The sequence below is a fragment of the Chrysochloris asiatica genome, unplaced genomic scaffold, assembly GCF_000296735.1.
Source record: "Chrysochloris asiatica unplaced genomic scaffold, ChrAsi1.0 scaffold00003, whole genome shotgun sequence".
Lineage (NCBI taxonomy): Eukaryota > Metazoa > Chordata > Mammalia > Afrosoricida > Chrysochloridae > Chrysochloris > Chrysochloris asiatica.
In genome coordinates this window covers 38,633,011-38,657,033 of record NW_006408521.1, presented here as the reverse complement: position 1 = coordinate 38,657,033, position 24,023 = coordinate 38,633,011, and the positions used below count along the sequence as shown (strand labels likewise).

The following is a 24,023-nucleotide window of genomic DNA, read 5'->3' as shown; positions in this document are numbered from 1 at the left end:
TCAAAATACGCAATTAAAACTATTTAAATTATAATCTTCATGCCAAGGAATCCTAAATCGCTATATGATGTACAATGTACAATCTCTTAAACACTTTATAGATATCTTGTGCATCAGACTTGTCTATACTAGTTATATATATTAAATAAGGCAGACCAAAATAATTACTGCCCAAATACCCATGTCAAATGGGGATACAGTAGACAGTATAGAAAAAAAAACCTTATATTCATTAATGTGTCCTGGTAGTGTAGTGGTTACAACTTGGGCTGCTAATCTCATGGTCAGCAGTTCGAAACTACCAGTGGTTTCACATGAGAAAGATGAAGATTTCTGCTCCCAAAGGGATTTACAGCCTCAGAAACCCTACATAGGGGCCACTATGAGTCGGAATAGACTCAACGGCACTTAACAACAACTAACATAACATACTAAACTAGATAGCCCAAAGCAATCATTGTTACAATGTGGTTGTTGTTGTTGTTGAATCTTGTGGTTCAAACCTAACTTGCAGTCCAGTGCATTAACCTATAGTGCCACACCAGAACTCCACATTATATATGTTATTGTTGCTAAATGCCGTCGAGTTGATTCTGACCCATAGCAACCCTGTCTAGGGTTTCCAAGGAGCAGCTGGTGAGCTTGAACCACTGCCTTTGCAGTTCAAAAGACTTTGCAGTCTGACACATTAGCCCACAGCGCCACACCAGGACTCCACAGCATATATAGCTAGTACAATATTGTACACTGTACATCACAACTGGAGTCCTCATGTGTGGTACTGTAGGATAAGCACTGAACTGCTAACTGCAAGGTCAGTGAGTCAAACCCATCAACCTCTCCTTGGAAAGCCTACACAGGGTCACTATGAGTCAGAACTGACTCCATGACACTTAGCAACAAGTCTCCAATTATATATACGTCTCTGCCTTCTAAAAATGATCACTATTTTCAAGTTACTTCATCAAGTAAACATTTTCCCTTTATAAAACTACCTGCCCTTGTCTTAGTATATTGTATAATATCCTACTGGACTGTAAGAGTCAATATGCCTTTAAAATTTTAAACTTACTCTTTTCTCATAAGGAAAATGAAGTTCCACATGGCAAAAATCCACTAAGATGCTATCAATTAGCAGGTTGTCTTCCATAATTTATTTATGTATTTTAAGAATTCATTACATTTTCATTTCCCTCTTTTGTTTTATATAGTCATCACTTTTTACATATGTCATTATAATTCAATAACCAAAATTGTTGAGTGTGTTATTGTTAGAAGCTGTCAAGTTGGTTGCAACTCACAGCAACCTTATGCACAACAGAAGGAAACACTGCTGGTCCTGAGCCATCCTCACAATTGTTACACTTGGGCCCACTGCTACTGCCACTGTGCCAATCTATCTCATTGGGGGTTTTTCTCTTTTCTGTTGACTCTTCACCAGGCATGATGCCCTTCACCAAGGACAGATACCTCCTAATATGTCAGAAGGAGTCCTGGTATGGTGCTGTGGGCTGATGTATCAGACTGCCAAGTTTGAACTGCAAGATTGGTGGTTCAAGCTCACCAGATCCTCCTTGGAAATCCTCTACAGGGTCGCTATGGGCCAGAATCAACTCAACAGCACTTAACAACAACAACATGTCAGAAAGATGTGAGATGAAATCTCGCCACCCTGGCTTCTAAGGAGCACTCTGGTTGCACTTCTTCCAACACAGATTTTTTTATTCTTCTGGCATCCCATGGCACTTTTAATATTCTCCTCCAACAAAATAACTCAAATGCATCAATTCTTCTATGTCTTCGTTATTCACTGGCCAACTTTCGCATGCAAATGTTGTTGTTGCCAGGTGCCACCGAGTCAGTTCGCACTTATAGCAATCCTGTGCAGGGTTTCCAAGGAGCTGCTGATAAGTCTGAACCACCAAACCTGCAGTTCAAACTGACCTTGGGGTCCAGCGCACTATCCCACAGCACCACAACAGGAGTCCACATGCATATGAGGCTACTGAAAACGCCATGGGCTTGGGTCAGGCTCACCTTAGTCCTCAAACTGTTATCTTTGCTCTTTTTTGAACATGTTACAGAAGTCTTGTGCATCAGACTTGCCTAATGTAATATGTCATTTGACTTCTTAACTGCTACTTCCATGACTGCTGATAGTGGATCCAAGTAAAATGAAGTCTTTGACAACTTCAATCTTTTCTCCACTTATGATGCTATTAATTGGTCCACAGTTATAAGGATTTTTGTTTTCTTTATACTGAAGTGAAATCAATACTAAAGACTGAAATCTCTGATCTTTATCAGTAAGTATTTTTAAATCCTCTTTACTTCCAGCAAGCAAGGCTGTGCCCTCTGCATATTGCAGGTTGTAAATGATTCTTCCTCCAATCCTGATGTCATGCTCTTCTTCATGTAATACAACTTCTCAGATTATTTGTTCAGCACTCAGATTGAATAAGTATGGTGAAAGGATACAACCCTGGCAGACACCTTTCTTGATTTTGAACCACTCAGAATCCCCTTGTTTTGTTATAACAACTGCCTCTTGGTCTATATACAGGTTCCTCATGAGCACAATTAGGTGTTCTGGAAAACCCATTCTTTCCAATGTTGTCCATAACTTGTCATGATCCACGCAGTTGAAACCCTTTGCATAGTCAATAAAGCATAAGTAAACATCTTAGTGGTATTCTCTGCTTTCAGTTAAGACCTATCTGACATCAGCAATGGTATCTCTAATCCCATGTCCTCTCCTGAATTTGGCTTGAATTTCTGGAAGTTCTTTGTCAATGTACTACTGGAACCATTTTTTAAATTATCTTAAAATTTTGTTTGCATATGACTATTAATGATGGTATTCAATGATTTTCACATTCTGTTGGGTCACCTCTCTTTGGAATAGGCACAAATATGGACCTTTTCCAATCATTGCCCAGGTAGCTGTCTTCCAAATTTCTCGGCATAGATGAGTGAGCACCTTCAATGCTCCATACATTTGTTCAAAGATTTCACTTTGTATTCCATCAATTCTTTGAGCCTTCTTTTCCCACAAATGCCTTCAGTACAGCTTGGACTTCTTCCTTTAGTACTATCAGTATTTGGTCATACGCTACCTCTCAAATTGATTGACCATTTACCATTTCTTTTTGGTACAGTAATACTGTATATTCCTCTTTCATTGTCTTTTGATGTTTCCTGCATCATTCAATATTTTATCTATTTTGCTGTTGTTGTTGTTAAGTGCTGTTGAGCTGGTTCCGACTCATTGCAACCCATAGGGTTTCTTTCCACAGAGGGACTGGTGAGTTTGAACTGCTGACCTTGTGATTCGAACCAAACTTGCAGCCCTGCACTTATTCTACAGTGCCACACCAGAAATCCTTAGAATCTGCCAATATTGCAAGTGGAGACTTGAATTTTCTCTTCAGTTCTTTTGTTTGAGATATATTCAGCATGTTCTTCCATTTTGGTTTTCTAAATCCAGGTCTTTGCCCATTTCTTTATAATACTTGATTTTGTTTTCTTAAGCTGTCCTTTGAAATTTTCTGTACAGAGAGAGTATGCTAGGTAATACTATTACAGTGATAAGTAAAAGTGCCCACCTTCATGAAATGTATATTCTAGTCAAACAAGTTAGATAATGCAAACAAATTTAAAAAAACCTTCTGCAGAGACATAAAAGGCAATGGAATAAATTAACTGGGAAATGACCTGAGATCTGAGAATAGTGATGAATAACTAGAGCCAGGGAGTTCCGAGCAGGAAGAACCGTAATATAAAAGTCCTGAGATACCAAAGTCCGCATTCTCCTTAGATATTCAGAGCAATAGTTTTCTGATTATGATCTATGATTTTACATTATGACTCAGTATATAAAAGTGACATAATTCTCCATTTAAATTTACTTCATACAATGCAGAGCATGTTTGATGAAAAAAAGAAGACTGTCAGGTGGACTACAAGAGGAAGGATTTGTAGAACAAACATTTCATCTAACTGCAATGGGAAGTCGGTGGAGGATTGTAAACAGAAATGATTAAAAAAGATATGTCACATTATAAGTTTTTATTGTAAATTAAGTGATAGTTTACACGGGAAAACATTGTTTCATTGCAATGATTACAATCTCCTCTGTGCACCACCATTCAACAGTATTGGCTTCTATTCCCTCTGTTGTTGTTTTTATGGGGGGTGTGTGTGTGTGTGTGAGATGTACACAAAAATACTCTGGACTGTATAATAATTTAAATAACCAAAGGGCACATTCTGCAAGCCTGCCTCCTGGTTGCAATCTGACATATCTTTTGAGAAGTCACTCTTGCTATGTAAAGAATGAAATGTAAGGAGGAATACACAGCAGCAGTTAACAGAAAATTATATTCTCTCAATAAGCTGTTGTTTCTTTGTCCTCTTTCTTTCCATTTCAATTCCATCACTGAGTGCTGGCTCTTGTATCTTTCCACTACATGAACTGCTTCAAAAGCATCCCAACTGGTCTCCCAGCTTCTACAGCTAGACTGCATGTAAAAAAATATTTTGATCAAGCCTATCTCATTGTTTCAAAAGCCTCAATAACTCACCACTGTCAACAAAATAAAATCCAAATTCATGGGCATTCCAAAACTTTTCATAACCTAATCCCAAACCACCTTTCCAGCTATGTCTACACTACTAATCTGAGAGGTTTTGCCGTTCTACTCAATACGGTCTGCTCACTCTTTCCTGAAAAAGCTAAGATGCCACCTTTTTGCTTTCATGTTTCCACTCACACTGACTCTCATATTCAAATTCTTTTTCCTGAAAAAGCTAAGATGCCACCTTTTTGCTTTCATGTTTCCACTCACACTGACCCTCATATTCAAATTCTTTCTTTTCATCTCTGCTCAGAAGATATTCTCCTTGGATAGTCAAAGCAATGGTTTTTTGGCTATGATCCATAGTGTTTCACATGATGACTCAATATACACAGTGTTATAATTCTCCATATAATCCTATTTCATGCAATGCACTTTAGTATTTTCTATTCTATTTCTTTTTTTTAAATGATTACATAGACCACTAATGGGTTTCAACCTTCATGTGAAAAACATTACTAGTATATCTTTCTAGGACAGTCACTGTTCACTTAATTAGATCATGGTACTGAAAGATGAAATCTTTAAGTATCAAACTAGAGTCCTGGTATGACGCTATAGGATAAGCACTGGACCACAGGTTGGTTTGAAATGCAAGGTTAGTGGTTCAAACTCACCAGCTGTTCCTTGGAACCTCTATACTGGGTCGCTATGAGTAAGCATAAGGATAGAATAGGACCAGTATCTAATATTTCGTTTTATCTACTATGATGCTAAACACAGTATTTATTAATCATAACCAAAGAAAGATTTATATCAAACAGGAGCTATCTTTTTCATTATCACATAAAGTAGCAATTAGTACAGTTTTCTGTTCATATCTATCTTGTTTCAAATTATAATTATAATGGTCAAAATGGTCAGTTTTCAATGGTACTTTAACCTATATTTACTGCTTTCCCACCTGACACAGTGAGAGTATGCAATAAATTCTCCATATTGCTCATTTTCATCCTTCTTTCCCTCACAGGTCTGAGAAAGTCTCTAGATGGAAGACACTTATTACCATTCACTGAACATCTTCCTCTTTGATCACAAAGACTCAGGCACTGTTGCTCTGCCTAGGAAAGCATTATTATAGTTCAGTGTCCTCATTTGGCCCTTCCAGCTTTGCCAAAGTTGTAATCAGGGTAAGCCTTTTGTTCCCATGGAATGACAGCTATTAAGGTTGAATGGCCTGGCCTGCAGTCAGCACTAAGGCTCTTGACCATTAAAGTCCTGTTAAAGTTGTTGACTCTTTCCAGAACATCATCAGTAATTTGAATTAAGAAAATGAAAAAGCAATGAAGCAATCTAGAATCGGCACTGAATGGTCTCTTCTATGGCACAAGATACAACTCATGAGGTAAACCAAGTGGGCAAAGCAAATTCTTAATTCTTAAATCTCAGAAATTCATTAAGTTTACCATGAAATAATTCACAAAGGCTCCTTAGGAATGCAGACCATCTCTAAGTATTCTTTTCTCCTTCCACCATACCCAGCCCTGTTAGGCCCTGTTGTGGGTCCAGGAAAGACGGAGTACAGAGGCACAAAAGTGGCATAAACTCTTCCTACTCAGCTGGGTTTGAGAACTCACTGTAATGGTAAGTCACAGCAGTGGCCACATAGGACTCAGACATACTCACAGTTATGGGGTTTCTTAGGGAAGTGAACAGTTTATAAGTCAGGACCAGGGAGGCTGCTTAGGACAGCCTTTACTCAACCATGCCTGAACTCTGTCATGCTCAGGCAATGTTACAAAGCTCTTTTAGGGCCTCTGACAAATGTTCAAAGGACACTCCATTCCACTCTGTCTCAGTCCTAAGGTACTCAGCTTTAGTTAATGGGTCAACAAACCTAGCTCCCCAATTAAGTGCCTGGAGGTACCCCAATCCACAACTGAGCCTCCTGCCTAAAGGCCCCCAGCTTTACTTGCTCATGAGCTACAAATCCCACTGCTCTGTTTGGTATTCTGGTTCTCGGTTCTGCTGCTGTTGCTCCCCTGCCACTCCTCAGGTACCATACCTTTCTGTCCCTGGATCGAGGAGTTCAATGAACAGGGACCTTGGGCCCAAGGGTTATAATCCACACATGGTTCTTCTTCCTTGATGGTAGTGAAATCTCCCTGCTTCTGAGATGACTCATTTTAAACCCTGGTTAAAGTTTCAAGTTTTTGCATCATATCATCCTATATGTACCTTCTCCCACTTTCTTTTACCCAGAGCCATAAGGAAGAAGTCATTTGGTGGGCATTACACAGAATAGGGTTAGAAAGGTCACATTAAATGATTCACTGTACTACAACAGGTAAACCAAATACTCTGAATCATCTAGACCAGGCTCAGAGTAGACAATAGGGTTTTAGACAAAATAAGCCTGTAGGACCATCCTAGAAAGAATGTGAACTTCTAGATCAGTCTTTAAATTACCTAGAGCTCACTAATGAGCTTTAGGCATCTTGGGGTAACTGTGGGCCAGAACCAACTATTCTATGGCCTGCTGGACCCCAAATCTTTACCATTAAACTTTCCTCTGAGATCTGGGGGCAAGAACCTCAACATTTGTTGGCTATAGTCTCAAGGCCTGACTTCAAGCAGTCTTAAGGAATTGTTTAAGATAGTCATCTGGAATTACCCTGCCATTCAGAAACACAAGGCAGAAAAGAGGTCTGAAAAAAAGGACAATCTCCTGTTGAAAACTGCTTTGCCACAAACTAACAAAATGTCTTTGATTAGAGCACTGAATTTTGACAACCAGGTTTAGCTTTCATTTAGTAAATAAAAAGTCATCATCTACTGTGCATGCACCTCAATGTAAACAAGACAAAAATCCTCACCACTGGACCAATAAACAACATCCATATATATGGAGAAATGACTGAAGTTGTCAAAGACTTCACTTTGCTCAAATCAACCATCAACACTCAGGGGAGCAGCAGTCAAGAAATCAAATGATGTATTGCATTAGGTAAATCTTCTGCACAAGACCTCTTCAAAGTGTTGAAGAGCAAAGATTTTAGGACTAATGTGTGCCTGACAAGCCATGGTATTTTCAATAACTTCATATGCATGTGAAAGTTGGACAGTGAAATAAGAAAGATCGTAGAAGAATTGATGCATTTGAGCTATGGTGTTGGAGGAAAATACTGAACATACATGGACTGCTAAAGGAACAAATCAGTCTGTGTTGGAAGAAGAACAGTCAGAATTCTCCTTGGGAGCCAGGATGGCCATACTTTGTCTTTCACACTTCAGACACCTTGTCAGGAGGGACCAGTCACCGGAGAAGGATAACATGTTTGGTAAAGTGGTGGGTCAGAGAAAAAGAAGAAGACCCCACCCCCACCCCCAACTAGATGGACTGGCACAGTGGCAGCATCAATGGGTTCAAACATAGCAACGACTGTGAGGCTGGCGCAGGACTGGGCAGTGTTTTGTTCTGTTGTGCATAGGGTCACTATGAGTCAGTATCAACTCAATAGCACCTAACAACTGTACATGCATCAAGTACTACGCACTGAGAATATAAAATGGAACAAGACAGAATCCTGACTTTCAAGCAGTCATACTCACAGGGTAGAAAGTCACATATGAACAGATGATAACAATACTATCTGATATAGTCTTATAACAGGAGATGTGAACAAAGTATTGTACAAAGTAATAGCTGTTGTTTGTTGTTGTTGCTAAGTGCCGTTGAGTTGCTTCCGACTCAAAGTGACCCTGTATAGGATTTTGAGGAGCAGCTGGTGAATTTAAAATGCCAACCTTGTGGTAAGCAGTCCAGTGCTTATCCTACACTGGACTCTGTTGTGGTTAGGTGGTAGGGCTGATGTCTAGTCACCCTATGTACAACAGAATGAAATACTGCATGACCCTGTGTCTTCCTCCCAACAGTTCCTATGTTAGAGCTCATTGTGGCAGCCACTGTGTTAACAGATGTCATTGAAGAGCTGCTTCTTTTTAATTGACCCTTTACATTACCAAGCATAATGTCCTTCTCCAGGGATTGAGCTCTTTTGATGACATATCCAAATTATGTAATCTAAGTCTTATCACCTCGCGTCTAAGGAAAATTCTGGCTGTATTTCTTCCAATGCATATTTGTTTGTTCTTCTGGCAGTCCATGGTATATTTAATATTCTTCAACAACACCATAATTCAAAGACATTAATTCTTCAGTTGTTCTTACTCATTGTCCAGTTTTCACATGTATATGAAGCGACTGAAAATACCCTGGCTTGCGCCAGGCACACTTTAATCTTCACAGTGACCTCTTTGCTTTCTAATCCTTTACAGAGATCTTTTGCAGATTTTCCCAGTGCAATACATTGTTTGATTTCCTCACTGCTGCTTCTATAGGTATTGACAACATCTGCCTGGAAGACTACGGTAACCCTGTTTATAGAGGATAAGACATTTTTAACTCATTGCAAATGAGCCAGTAGGTTAGTTAATCTGTACAAACCTTTCTTTCTTTTTCTTTTTAAAGTTAAAGATCATGGAGATCTCATTTGTTAAAAATGGTTGTCGCAGATGATTCTAGTTTGTTGGTTATTAATAACTATACCTCACTCCGAAAAAAAGAATCCTATATTCCTACAATTCTCATCTTCTTTCCTGTATTCCTTTTCTCAATAACGGTAATACCACCTAAAACATAATATTTCACAGCCAACTAATCACAAATCTCTTTTGATTTTACTCCATATTATCTCCTTATTCTGTCTACTTCTATCTCCCTGACCTGTATTACTACAATAGCTTCCTAAGGGGTCTTCCTGTTTTGGGTATCCCTTCTTCCAACCAACCAATTCATTGCACTGCAGCCACACTGATCTTTTTAAAACACAAATCTGATTATATGACAACCAAGCTTGTAACCGCTCAACTGCTTCTTATTGTCTTCAAGAAAAGTCCAAACTCTTCAGCATAATTGAAACAACTCTTCAACATGTAGCCTGGCTTACCTTATGTCATAATCTTTTATACTTATACTGAATGACTTGGAGTTTCTTCAATAAATAATGCTCACCACCTACCCTCCTGTGATGAGCCTTACAAGATTCTTTCAAAGGAGAATTAAGTGACCCTCCAAAATGATCTTTCAGCATCCTTGCTTCTCTATTATCATACTTGGCCACTAAAAATGTTTCAATTATCTGTCTCTCTCATGAAACTGTTATACTCCTTAAAGAAACTACTGAAAGCATTTGTGTATTGATGCCTGACTGGTCTGGCAATGACATATAATAGTTTCATGCTTGGTAAATATTTGTTGAATGCATTAATAAATGAATGAATGACTGCACTGCAAAGAAAGAGAAATGTAATGTCCTGCAATTTGTTGTAATGCTATTTCCAACACTTAAGAAACCTAAACTAATCCTCCAGCAAGACCATATGAAGGGGCTTCAAAAAGTTTGGGTGAAAATTCCATTATCTTTTAATTCTATTTTTCCATGAACATTTTGAAGCTCCCTCGTATTTAAGTCATGAGGCTATCACAATTAACCTATTTTGAGAGACAGAAGTAAAGTAGTTAATATCAAAAACTCAAAACTTAAATGAGCTTAAAATATGTTTATTTCTTCCAATTTAGATAATATGAAGGGGCTTCAAGAAGATCAATGAGAAATTCTGTTATCCATTAATTCCATTTTCCCACCAACTTTTTGAAACCCCCTCATATAAGCTACTTATCAAGACTTTATTTTTCCCTTCCTTGGAGGAAATATACATCAGACCTATGATGATGTGTTATACAGTTTAAAGATAAAATATAAGTATATAGAAACGATTACATAATTGGCACAAGTAAACTGTGAGTTTTCTTTTTAACATAAATTAAAGCTGCATATCATCAATGACTCACCGATTCTTTTCAAGCTCATTGTGTGTAGACCTAAAAGCAGGAGGAGAAAAAGAGAATTAGCCACGTATTATTTCTAAGACTATAAAAATGACAACTAGTTTAGTGACTGCAATGATCACATCCAATGAAACTATTTCACAATGCGCTATCTATTATTCAGTTATATTCTATAATCTCCCTCACTAAGAGGAACCGGTCTACATTTACTACAGTAGTTCATTCAATTCCTTTGTTTTCAGTTAGCAACTCCATACACTCTGAAACCAAAGTTTCATTGTTATTTTAATAAAATCAATTGCACAGATTAGTTATTCTGTCTACTTTTAGCAGTCTATGTTTTTTTTTTATTTATAGCTAATTAAGCCAGAAATTTTCATTCAAATATAATCCCATGTCTATTTAAAAAGGAAAAAAAATGTATATATTTCTCATCTTCACCTTAAACCAAGTCACTGCCATCAAGTCGACTCTGACTGATAGCAACCCTGTATCAAGGCTGTAAATCTGTGGAAGGAGCAGAAAGCCTCATCTGTCTCCTGCAGAACGGCTGGTGGATTTGAGCTGCTGACCTTGCAGTTAGCAGTCCAGTGCTTATCCTACAGTGCCACACACATCATCTTCACCTGCCCACCTCTAAATACAGAACGAAAATAAAACAATTTTGGCTAGCTTAAAAACAGTCTTGCTATACTCTAAGGTTTACAGGCAAATTCAAGCCTTGTTACTTTTTGTATGAAATATAAACCAGAAAAAGTTATACTAGAAAGAAAAATATGTTAATATAAATCTTAAGAAAGAATATACACAAGGATAAGTTTAAAAAAGTACTGTTACTAGTGTTTCAGTTCCTACATGCACAGGTTGATTGCAATAAAACATGTTTAAACATGGCTCTGTGATCAGTAAATGATTGCAGACAAGCTCTCTCAGTAATATACGTAGTCTAACCTCATTGTTGTTATTATGTGCCGTAGAGTTGGTTCTGATTCATAGCAACCCTGTACAGGGTTTCCAAGGCTGTAAATCTTTACGGGAGCAGAAAGCCTCATCTTTCTCCCGCGGAACAGATAGTTTCAAACTGCTGACCTTAAGATTCGCAGCCCGAATTATAACCACTACGCTATCAGAGCTCCTTATTAGAGTGTCCAATCAAAGCAGTGCTTTTCAAGGAGATCTGCTGGGCCAGTTCATTTAAGCAGAAAGGGCAGCTCAGAAAGTTACGGCAACTGTTTTATGAGATTTCAAAGAGATAACCTTAAGAAATTTTCTCTAAGGACACAGGATGATCATGGAGGCTTATTATCAATTAAGTTTTAAGAAAACAGAAACGGTGAGAAAAAAGCTAGGAAAGTTTCTCCGAGGAATTATTTTTCCATCACAACAATGTACCTGCTTATTCTTCAAGGATAGCAAGGGTTATCCTATGAGAATTTCATTGGAAAACCTTACCCCATCCACCCTACAGCTCTGATGCTGCTCCTTCTCACTTCTTTTTGTTCTCAAAACTCAAAGAACATTGAAAATGAACATAATTTGAGTCCCTCAAGGAAGCTCAAACTGCAGATTTCATTTGGTATAAATAGAAGAGCAAATAAGTCCTCTGGGAAAATGAGAGAAATGAAAACCACAGAAGTGTATAGACCTACGTGGAAGATATGTCAAGAAATAATATCTTCATATCTTTATATTTATAAAGATTTCTAAGAATATACAGCAATATTTTTTTCATTAACCTCACATTAAAAAAAAAAAAATTAACTTTTTTTAAAGACTGGAAGGATAAAATTCCAAATGCTAAAATGGTTCTTTTCTCTTGGTGATTTTTTTTTTTCTCCTGGCTTCTCAGTATTGGTTATAATAATACTCTCCACTGAACTAGCATAATATGTACCAGACATGGTGCTAAGCAGTTATAATGCTCATCTATATCATTTCATTTTACCCTAAAACAATCCCTATTTTACAAATAACAATACTCAGGGTAAGAGTGATCAAAAGACATACTTCCATGCCAAGAGTATTATAAGTGACAATCAAGAACTTAATCCTAGGTCTATTTTATTCCAAATTCCAAGTTTTTACTATCTAGTGATATGCCATATTAAATAGAGATTAGGAACACAGATGCTGAGGACATAATGCATGGGTTCAAAAGCTGTGTGGCCTTGGGAAAGTTCCTATATTTCTCTGTGATCAGTGTCCTTATCTACGAAATAGAGAAGAAAAAAAAATAGCTGTACTTGCCTCATTTGATTGTTACAAGGACTAAACAAGTTTATAATGTACTGAAAAACACAATATAAATTTAGCTACATTTAGGATTATGCTATAGTTGCTCCTTTCAAAGATATGTATGGCTTCTGTAATAATTTAGCATAACAATTTGTTATTGTTGTTAAGTGTTGTTGAGTTGGTTCTGACTCATAGCAACCCTACATAGGTTTCCAAGGAGCTGCTGGTAAGCTTGAACTGCTGACCTTGAGGTTCAAATCAACTTTGCTGTCCAGTGCATTAAATGCCACACCAGGACTCCAGAATTAACAATAAAAACAAAAATCAAACTTAATGTCACTGAGTTAATTCCTACTCATAGCGACCCTGCATACGGTTTCCAATGCTGTCCGTTTTTCTCCCATGGAGCAGCTGGTGGGTGTGAAGTGCCACCTATGCAGTTACAGGTCTAGTATTTATCCGTCAATGCCATCAGGGCTCAGCATTAACAATACAGAGATTTTATAAAGGAGAACTAAGCTCCTGTCACTGAAACTAAAACTTAAATCATTTTATATATTGTTGTTAAGTGCTGTCAATTCAGTTCTGACTCAGCAACTTTTTATAGAGTTTCTAAGGAGCGGCTGGTAGGTTTGAACTGCTGACTTTGAAGTTAGCAGTCCAGTGCTTATTCTACAGTGCCACACCAGGACTCTTTAAATATCCTTTGTAGACCAGTGTGGTTGCCAGCAAGCTTACATGCCTGCTCTTAAAGTGTTCTCTTTGAGTTTCAGTCTTAAGAGGGAGGTTTGTCCTGAAGGGACTTGATTGCTTGCCTTGATGGCTTCCCGGCAAAAAACTTGCTTATTCTTGGAGTAGTCAATCATATTGCCATTTTTGTTTTGTTTTTTCCCCTGATGATCTTTGCAAAGAGAAAAAAAAAAAAAATGTTCTTTGCTAGTCTCATAATATGTGGAAATTTTACCCACTTTCTTATTAGTTCAAGAACCGCAAAGCTAAGTTTCAGGATACATGATCAACACAAAATATCACTTGGGTTTCTACATACCAGCTATGAGAAATATGGAAAGGAGAGTAAGAAAATTACTCCATTTACAACAGCATCCAAGAGAATAAATTTGTTGTTGTTACATGCTGTCCAGTTGGTTCCAACTCATAGCAACAAAGGGTTTCTTTCTGACGAGCGGCTGGTGAGTTTGTATCTAGGACTAAATTTACCCAAGAATCCCGGTGTGCTGTTGTAGGATAAGCACTGAACTGCTTATCACAAGGTTGTCAGTTCAAAACCCCCAGACACTCATTGGGAACACTATACAGGGTCACTGTGTGTCAGAACTGACTCAATGGCACTTAACACAACAACAAATAAATTTATTCAGGGATGTGGTATATATATTACACAATGGAAAGAAGGAAACATTCTGTGAGACTAAAGCAGAACTAAATAGAAGAAAAGCCATCTCATACCCATCGAGTGAAAGACTTCATATAAAAGCAAGATGTCAATACTTTCAAAGTGAGCTACAGATACGACACCATCCCAGTCAGACTTCCAACATTCTTTGTTGTTAAGTGCTGTCGAGTTAGTTCCAACTCATGGAGGTGGTGGTGGTGGTATGCCATGGAGTTGGTTCTGACTCACAGCGACCCTGTACAGGGTTCCCGAGGCTGTAAATCTTTACTGGAGCAGAAAGCCTCAACTTTCTCCAGAAAAATGGCTGGTAGTTTTGAACTGCTGACCTTGAGGTTAGCAGCCTGACTTGTAACCACTACTCTACCAGAGCTCCTTGTTCCAATTCAGAGCGATCTTGTATACAGTTTCCGAGGAGAAGCTGGTGAGTTTAAACCACCAACCTTGTGGTTCAAACTGAACTTTCAGTCCAGTGTTAATCCTGCAGTGCCACACCAGGACTCCAAGGCATATTACAGAGCAACAATAATCAAAACAGTCTGGTAAGCATTTAATTTTGTTGTTGTTGTTAAATGCCGTCAAGTCAGTTCCGACTCATAGCGACTCTGTATAGGGTTTCTGAGAAGCGGCTAGTGAGTTTGAACCACTGACCTTGTGATTCAAACTGTGCTTATCCTGCACACCAATGGAATACAACTGAAAGTTCAAAAATAATTTCAAACATCTATGGTCAACTGATTTTCAACAAGATGCCATATGCATTCAAGGAGGCAGGAACAGGCTCTTCAACACATTTGTTGTTAAGTGCCTTTGAGTCAGGTCCAGCTCATAGCAATCCTGTATAGGGTTTCCAGGGCTTTTTTATTTTTAAAAAATCTTTGCAGGAGCTGGCGGACTCGAACCACAGACTTTGTGATTCTCAGTCTAATGCTTAAAGTATGGAGCCACAGCATTCTCCTTCAACACATGGTGCTGGCAAAATTGGATTTCCACATGCAGAAAAATGAAAGAAGACCCATTCCTCATACCATACACACAAAATAATTCAAAATGAATTAAGGATGTAGCTGTTAAATCCAAAACCTTAAATTCTTAAATGAAAATATAGAAGAAAAGCTTTGGGAACTAATTTTTTTAATAACAATGAATGCATGAGCAACAGAAAACAAAATAGGTAACTGAGGCCTCATAAAATTAAAATACTTAAAGTAGACTGCGATGGCTTGTATGTTACTGTGATGGTAGAAACTATACCACCAGTGTTTCATAAACCAGCAAGGTCACCCATGATGGGAAGGTTTCGATGGGGTTCCCAGACTAGGAACAGATTAGGAAGAAGGACTAGGTGGCCCACTTCTGAGGGATTACCCCCGCAAACCTTATGAAAAGCAGCAGAACACTGTCTGATGTAGTGCTGGGAGATGTGACCTTCAGGTTAGAAAACACTCAAATATGACTGGGGAAGAATAACTCCTCAGAGTAGTCAACATCAATGACGTGACTGTAGTACAGCTTTTGGGACCTTAATATGCTAATAAGGCAAAAGTCAAAATGAGAAAACAGCTGCAAACACCCATTAATTATTAGAACATGGAATGCATGACATAGAAATCTAAGAAAATTAGAAGTTATAAAAAATGGAACACATTTAGATCAAAATTCTTCTAGTCATCAGTAAAATGAAATGGAAAAGTATTAACAATTAAGAACAGAATAATCATTTACTATGCTAGGAATGACAAATTGGAATAGCACATTCATGATCAAAAAGAACATTTCAAGACCTATCTTGAAGTACAATGCTGTCTGTGGTAATATTTTTATGCCTACAAGGAAGACCAGCTAATATAAAGATTATTCAAATTTATGAACTAACCACCAAAGCCAATGATAAAGAAATTGAAGAATTCTATCAACTTCTTCGGTCTGAAAATGACCAAACATGCAATCAAGACACATTGACAGTTACTGGTCATTGGAATGTGCAAACAAAGAGGAGCGATCAGTATTTGGAAACTATGGTGTTGGTGACAGAAATAACGCTGGAGATGTCATGATAGATTGCTTAGGCAAGTTAAAACTAAACCTGAAAAAATTTAAAACGAGTCCAAGAGACCCAAAATATAATCTTGAGCACATCCGACCTGAATTGAGAGATGATCTCAAGAACAGATTTGACACACTACACATATAATGACCAGCTGTGGGATGGCATAAAAACATGATACAGGAAGAAAGTAAAAAGGCAGGAAAAAAAGAAACACCAAACTCTGAAACGTACCTTTGAATGCAGAGTAGCTAAAGTGAATGAAAGAAATGATGAAAGAAAAGAGCTGAACAGAAATTTTCAAAGGGCAGTTAAAGTTAAAGTAAAATATTATAATGAATTGTGCAAAGACCTGGATTTAGAAAAACAAAAGGGAAGAATATATTTAGAATTTCTCAAGCTGAAAGCACTGAAAAAAATTGTAAGCCTTCACTTGCAACACTGAAGGATTCTATCAGCCAAAGAAGCATCAAAAGAAGATGGAGGTAATACAAAGAGTCCCTATACCAAGAAGAATTATTGAATTAGGCAGCACATGATCAAGAGCCAATGATACTAAAAGAACTCCAAGTTGCCCCAAAGGCATTAATGAAAAACAAGGCACCAGGAATTGAAGGAATGTGGATTGAAATGTTTAAACAAACTATGCAACGCTGTAAACACAATTCTAAGCCATTGGTCTATTGGGCTCTACTCATCTGGAGTAAAATGAAAAGAAAAAATAAAAACACTCAAAGAAACTAGTACACAAGACAATCTCACAAACCACAGCCTCATCTAACCTGAAACCAGAAGAACAAGATGGTGTCTGACTACTATTATCAACTATTCTAATCAGGGCCACAATAGATGGACCCTGATAAAATGGAGGGGGGTGGGGATGTGGAACAGAATCTAAAATTCCTAAAAAAAATCTAGGACTACTGGATTGACTGAGAATGGAGAATTCCTCAAGACTACTGCACTGATACACTCTGCAAGCCTTGAACCTAAACTAACCCGCCGTAAGGTCATTTTATTGCTAAATGACAAATTATCTCAAGATAATAATGAATATTATTCACAAGTATTGTGCTCCTTTGAAAAATCACCTATGCAAGACCAAACTGTAAACAGTTTCTTTAAAACAAAGATAAGAATGCAAAGGGGTTGAGAAACTAGATTAATAGAAATGGAACAACTAGAATGGAAATGAAAATTCACACATTGTGAAGAATAATGTAACCAATGTCACACTAAACAAGTTGTGTAGAAATTGCTGAATGGTAACCTAAACTGCTATGTAAACCTTCACCAATAATTCAGTAAAATATTTTAAAAAGAAAAAAATAAGAACTCAAAGATTTCTTTGAACTACTCTTTCCATCTATTAGTTTCTTAACAGTTTCATAAGACCCAAGAGACACGGGATGAAAAAGTGTTCATTTTAAAGAGATATTTTTAAATGAAAAAATTTCTCTCTCAAAGGAGGTAAACAAGAGTCTTAGCATTTGAAGAGATTTAAGAGTTCAGCCAAATTAACAGTGAAAACATGCAGAACTTTTCATTTATCAGAGTCGCTAGGTGCTGATGACTCGGTTCCAATTCAGTGACCCAAAGCACAACAGAATGAAACACTGCCTGGTTCTGTGCCAGCCGAAGAACTAGTGTTACTGTTTGAGCCCACTGCTGCTGTCAAGTGTGTCAATCCATCTCCTTGGGGGTCTTGCTCTTTTTCGCTGACCCTCCACTTTACCGAGCATGGTGTCTTCCAGGGATTGGTCCCTACTGACAACAGATCCAAAGTACAAAAGAAGTCTCGCCATCCTCACATCCAAGGAGTGTTCTATTGTACTTCTTCCAATACAGCTTTGCGTGTTCTTCTGGAAGTCCATAGGACTTTCAATATTCTTCACCAACACTATGACTCAAGTGCATCAAATTTTTTTTTTTTTTACAGTCTTCCTTATTCTTTGCCCAACTTTCACATGCATATGAGGCAACTGAAAATACCATGGCTTGGGTCAGGCTCACTTTAATCCTCAAATGGTAGCTTAACTTTTTTACACTTTAAAGAGGTCTACTGCAGCAGATCTGCCTAATACAATTTATCGCTTGGTTTCTTGACTGCTACTTCCAAGAGTGTAAGGAGCTCTGGTAGTGAAGTGGTTACGAATTAAGCTGCGAACCTTAAGGTCAGCAGTTTGAAACTACCAGCTGTGCCATGGGAGAACGACGAGGCTTTCTGCTTCTGTAAAGATTTACAGCCTCGGAAACCCTATACAGGGTCCCTGTGGGTTGGAATCGATTCGACGGCACTTAACAACAACAACAACAACAACTTCTAAGAGTGTGGATTGTGGAACCAAACAAAATAAAGTCTTGTGACAACTTCAATCCTTTTCCTCTTAACCATGATGTTATTTATTGGTCCAGGTGTGAGGATTTTTCTTTTCTTTACATTGAGGTGTAATCTATAATGAAAGCTGTAATCTTTTATCTTACCAGTAAGTATGTATTTTCAAGTCCTCTTTGCTTCCAGCAAGCAAAGTTGTATCATCTGCATATCGCAGGTTGTTAATGAGTCTTCCTCCAATCCTGATGTCACGTTCTTGTTCATATAATCCAACTTCTGGGATTATTTGCTTGGCATACAGAATAAACAAGTAGGGTGAGAGGAAACAACCCTTGTGCATACCTTTCCTGATTTTAAACAGTTCAATATTCTCCTGTTCCATTCGAATGAATGACTGCCTCTTGGTTTATGTACAGGTTCCTCATGAGCACAAAAGTGTTCTGGAATACCCATTCTTTGCAATGTTATCTACAGTTTGTTAAAATCCAGACAGTCGAATACCTTGCATAAGCAAAGCACAAGTAAACATTTTTTCTGGTAGTTTCTGTTTTCAGCCAAGATTCACTTGTGTCAGCAATGATATCTCTTGTTCCATGATCTTCTGAATACAGCTTGAATTTTTTGCAGTTCCCTCTCAATGTACTGCTGTGAATATTTTTTAATAATCTTCAGCAAAATTTTACTTGCGTGTGATATTAATGATATTGCTCCATGATTTTCACATTCCATTGGGTCACTTTTCTTTGGGATGGGCACAAATATGGAGCTCTTCTAATCATTCAGCCAGGTAATTGTCTACCAAATTAATTTCTTGACATAGACGAGTGAGTGCCTTCAGTGCTTGCATCAGTTTGTAGGAACATTTCAATGAGTATTCCACCAATTCCTAGAGACTTGTTTTTTCATCCCAATGCCATTAGTACAAGGTAGACTTCTTTTAGTATCATTGGTTCTTGGTCATATGCTACCTCTTGAAATGGCTGAGCATCAACCAATTCATTTTGGTACAGTGGCTCTGTATATTCCTTCCATCTTCTTTTGATGCTTCCTGTGTTATACAATATTTTTCCCATTGTTGTTGTTAGGTGCCATCAAATTGGTTCTGACTTATAGTGACCCTATGTGCAACAAGGGGAGCACGTTGACTCCATACAATAAGCACTGGGCTGTGAAACACAAGCGGTTTAAGCCTGCCAGCCACTCCACAGGAAAAAGATAAGGCTTTCTGCTTCCAAAAGCCTTGGAAAACCCACATAGGATCGCTATAAGTTGGAACAATTCTACAGCACTTAACAACAACAACAAATGCACAACAACACAAAACACTGCACAGTCCCATAACATACTCACAAATGTTGCATTTGAGCCCATTGTTACTGCCACTGTGCCAATCAATCTTGTTCAAGTTCTTTCCTCTCCTTCACTGACCCTATATTTTACCAAGCATGATGTCCTTCTCCAGGGACTGCCCCTCCTAATAAGATGTCCAAAGTAGGAGACATGGGATCTTGCCATACTGGCTTCTAAGAATTCTAACTATACTTCTTCCAACAAAGATTTGTTTGTTTTTCTGACAGTCCATGGTACTTAAAATTCTTCCCCAACACGATGATGCAAATGTACTGATTCTTCTATGGTTTCCTTATTCATTGTTCAACTTTCACAAGCATATGAGGCGATTTAAAATACCATGGCTTGGCTCCTACATATTAGTCCTCAAACTGTTATCTTTGCTCTTCAACACTTTAAAAAGTTGTGCAGATATGCCTAATGCAATATGTTGTTTAATTTTTGACCGCTGATTCCATGAATGCTGACTGTTAATCCAAGCACAATGAAGTCTTCAACAACTTCAATTTTTTTCTTTGTTTATCATGATGCTATTTATTAGTCCAGTTGTGAGGATTTTTTTTTTTTCTTTACATTGAGGTACAATCCATATTAAAGGCTGTAGTCTTCGATCTTCAACAATTTAAGTATTTCAAGTCCTCTTTGCTTCCAGCAAGCAAGGTTATATCATTTGTATATTGTAGGTTATTAATGAGTCTTAAGGAGCTCTGGTAGTGTTGTGGTTACAAATCGGACTGTGAACTGCAAGGTCAGCAGTTCGAAACTACCAGCTGTTCCGTGGAGAAAGATGAGGCTTTCTGCTCCTGTAAAGATTTACAGCCTCGGAAATCCTGTACAGGGTCGCTATGAGTTGGAATCAACTCCACAGCACATAACCACCACCACCACCTCCAATCCTTACACCATGTTCTTCTTCAAATAATTCATCTTCTGAGATTATTTGCTCAGCACACAGACTGAATAAGTATGTTGAAAGAATACAGCCCTGGCATACACCTTTCCTGATTTTAAAACATTCAGTATTCCCTTGTTCTGTTCGAACGACTACCTTTTGGTCTACATACAGGTACCTCATGAGCACAGTAATGTGTTCTGGAATACCCACATGCTTCAAAATGTTATCCATAACTTATTATGCTCCACAGAGTCAACTGTCTTTATATAGTCAACAAGGCACAAGTAAACATCTTTCTGGTATTCTCTGTTTTCAACCAAGATCCACTTGACATCAGCAATGCTTGTATTTCTAGCTTGTATTTCTGGCAGGTTCCCTGTCAATGTATTGCTGCAACCATTTTTAAATTATCTTTAGCAAAATTTTACTTGCATTTATTTATTTTTTTAATGTTTTATTGTGAATTATATGATAGTTTACATGGGAGAACTTTATGCATTTATTATTAATGATATTGTTCCATGAATTCCACATTCCACTGGGTCACCTATCTTTGGAATGGATGCAAATATAGGTCTCTTCCAATCAATTGGCCAGGTAGCTCTCTTCCAAATTTCTTGGCACAGATGAGTGCCTCTAGTTTGTTGAAAGATTCTGTCCGTTCTTAGAGCCTTGTTTTTCACCAATGTCTTCAATGTAGCCTGGACTTCTTCCTTCAGTACCATCAGTTCTTAAGCATATGGTACCTCTGCAAATGGCTGAACATCAACCATTTATTTTTGGTACAGTGACTTTTTGTATACTATCCATTTTCTTTTGCTGTTTCCTGTGTCATAAAATATTTTGGCCATAAAATTCTACAATATTGCAAGTACAGGCTTGAGTTTTCTCTTTTGTCATTTCTGCTTGGTTTTTAAACTCCAGATCTTTGCACATTTTATTACAGTACTGTACTTTGTCTTCTCAAGCTGCCCTTTTAAATTTTCTGTTCAGCTCTTTTACGTCCTCTTTCCTTCTATTTGCTTTAGCTTCTTTATGCCTAAGAGCAAGTTTGAAGAGTCTGTTTTACTCATAGAATTCTTCAATATTTCATGTTGAGGCATCAATTTTTTCCCCAGCTCTTTCAGCTTGAGAAATGCTGAGCATGTTGTTCCCTTTTGGTTTTCTAACTTAAAACTCAATATTTCAATTAAATCACAACCAAGCCTCTAATATCATTTAAATATTTTCACAAAGCAAATCAGTAAGTTAAAAGGCTTTAAAGAAATTTAAACCTAAAATATCTTTCAAATTTTGAATTGGTAATAGTGAGATCCCCCTATCTCAGTGATTGAGGTTAAAATTAGGGCTTCAAACTAGTTCAGTCATAGTTGATGCAACAAAATCAGAACAGACCCCAAATTATAAAATGCGTGTGCTGCCAAAACAATAACCAGAATGGGAAAAATTATAAGCCAAAACTCTAAACAGAAAACTCAGAAGAGGCAAAGTCAGCCTCTTCAGGAGCCTGGTACAAGAGGTCTGAATATTGCCGAAACTGGAGAGCGATTCAAATTCAAAGCCACAGGGTCAGCTGCCATCTTAGAACCAGGCACCTTGGTTTTACACTGTACTGGTCAAGAGATTTGGTGGCTATGCAACATTTCACAATTCCCTTGTTTACTAGAAGAAAAATTAAGTTTATAGCAGACTGCTGACCTGTCATTTTTCTGTTCCAGTTATCATTCTGGTCCTCTTTACAGATTTGGGTCTAGTCACTTATGACGAACCCAGAAATAATTATTCAAAGCACTGGTTTAAATACACTTGTGAAATTAAGAACAAGTAAAAGGATAGAGCCCATCCACAGCCAGCTGCTCCTCGGAAACCCTACATAGGGTCGCTATGGGTCGGGACCAACTCAACAGCACTTAACAACAACACCCACAGCCTGGTGTAGTGCTGTGGGATACAGCATGGCACTGAAAGGTTGGTTTGAACCACAAAGTCGGCTGCTCCTTGGAAACCCTCCACATGGTCGCTATGAGTTGGAATCAACTTTATGGTACTTAACAATAACAACAAAACATAAAACATCAAAGTAAGTAATAAATGGAAACATTCTATTTCTAGAATTGACTATTAACCATATAATTATTCCAAACAGTCTGGTAATCAAACGAAAAGCCATCAATGGAAAAAAAATATTTGTATATCCAAACTGAACCAACAGCTAAATTCCTATATTTTATTATCAAAGCAAGCACTAAAAGAACAGAATCTGATACACTGCTGTGAACAAAATTAAAACAGCAGGTTCTTCCCACTTTTCTCAAATAGGCCTTCTTTATTATTTATCTTATATTATCTATCAAAAAATTAAATGACAGCTAGGAATAGAATCCTTTTCACCAAATCAGGAAATGCAAGCCATTATTTAGTTACAACACAAGCAAAGTATTTCCAAATGTCAAGAAGCAAAAATGATCATAAATATACTAATCTTTATTATAATTGCATGCTTTTCCAATTTTCAATAAAATACACTAATAGTGTTTACTCCTATTATGGTATCTCATTTACCTGTAATATTAAGTCAACAAATAATGTTCAAGACTGTCTTAGGCTATAGGACATCAAAGACAAGAGTTGGTAAACTAAGACACGTATAGGAATAATTCCACCACTTGTCTGTCAGTTTGTTGTACTGTACTGTAGTGGTTTGTGTGCTCTGGTGATGCTGAAAGTTATACCACAGTATGTTAAAAATCAGCAGGGTCGCTCATGGTCAACAGGTTTACGTGGAGCTTCCAGACTAAGACAGGCTAGAAAGAAGGAGAAGGAGAGGAGGACTACTTGTAAATGGTTAACCACTGAAAAAATCTTAAGAATAGCAACAGAACACTATCAGATATAGTGCTAGGAGACGAGCCCCTTCAGGTTGGAGGGCACTCAAAATACAATTGGGAAGAGCTGCCTTCTCAAAGTAGAGTTGACCTTAATGATGTGAATGGAGCAAAGCTTTCAGTTGTGCAGATATGGCACAACTCAAAATGAGAAGAAACAGCTGCAAACATCCATTAATAATCGGAACACAGAATGCAAAGTGTATGAAACTAGGAAAACTGGAAGTTGTCAAAAATGAAATGGAACACATAAAGCTCGATGTTATAGGCATTAGTGAGCTGAAACAGACTGGTACCAACAATCCTGAATTCGACAATCATGGTTTACTAGGCTGGAAAAGACACACTGAAGAGGAATGGTGTCAGTCATTGTAAAA

At 37.7% G+C, this 24,023-nt stretch overlaps 1 protein-coding gene across 3 annotated transcripts in view; it reads right to left on the bottom strand.

Annotated features, from left to right (window-relative positions):
• MXI1 (MAX interactor 1, dimerization protein) overlaps nucleotides 1–24,023 on the bottom strand; it is a 125,213-nt gene that overhangs the window by 55,488 nt on the left and 45,702 nt on the right. For 2 of the 3 annotated variants that reach the window (XM_006831330.1, XM_006831331.1), the window contains exon 3: nucleotides 10,492–10,521. The exons of the other annotated variant lie outside the window; for it this stretch is intronic. In XM_006831330.1, coding sequence (XP_006831393.1) covers nucleotides 10,492–10,521 — 30 coding nt within the window. The remainder of the gene's footprint in view (nucleotides 1–10,491; nucleotides 10,522–24,023) is intronic. 3 annotated transcript variants of the gene reach the window in all.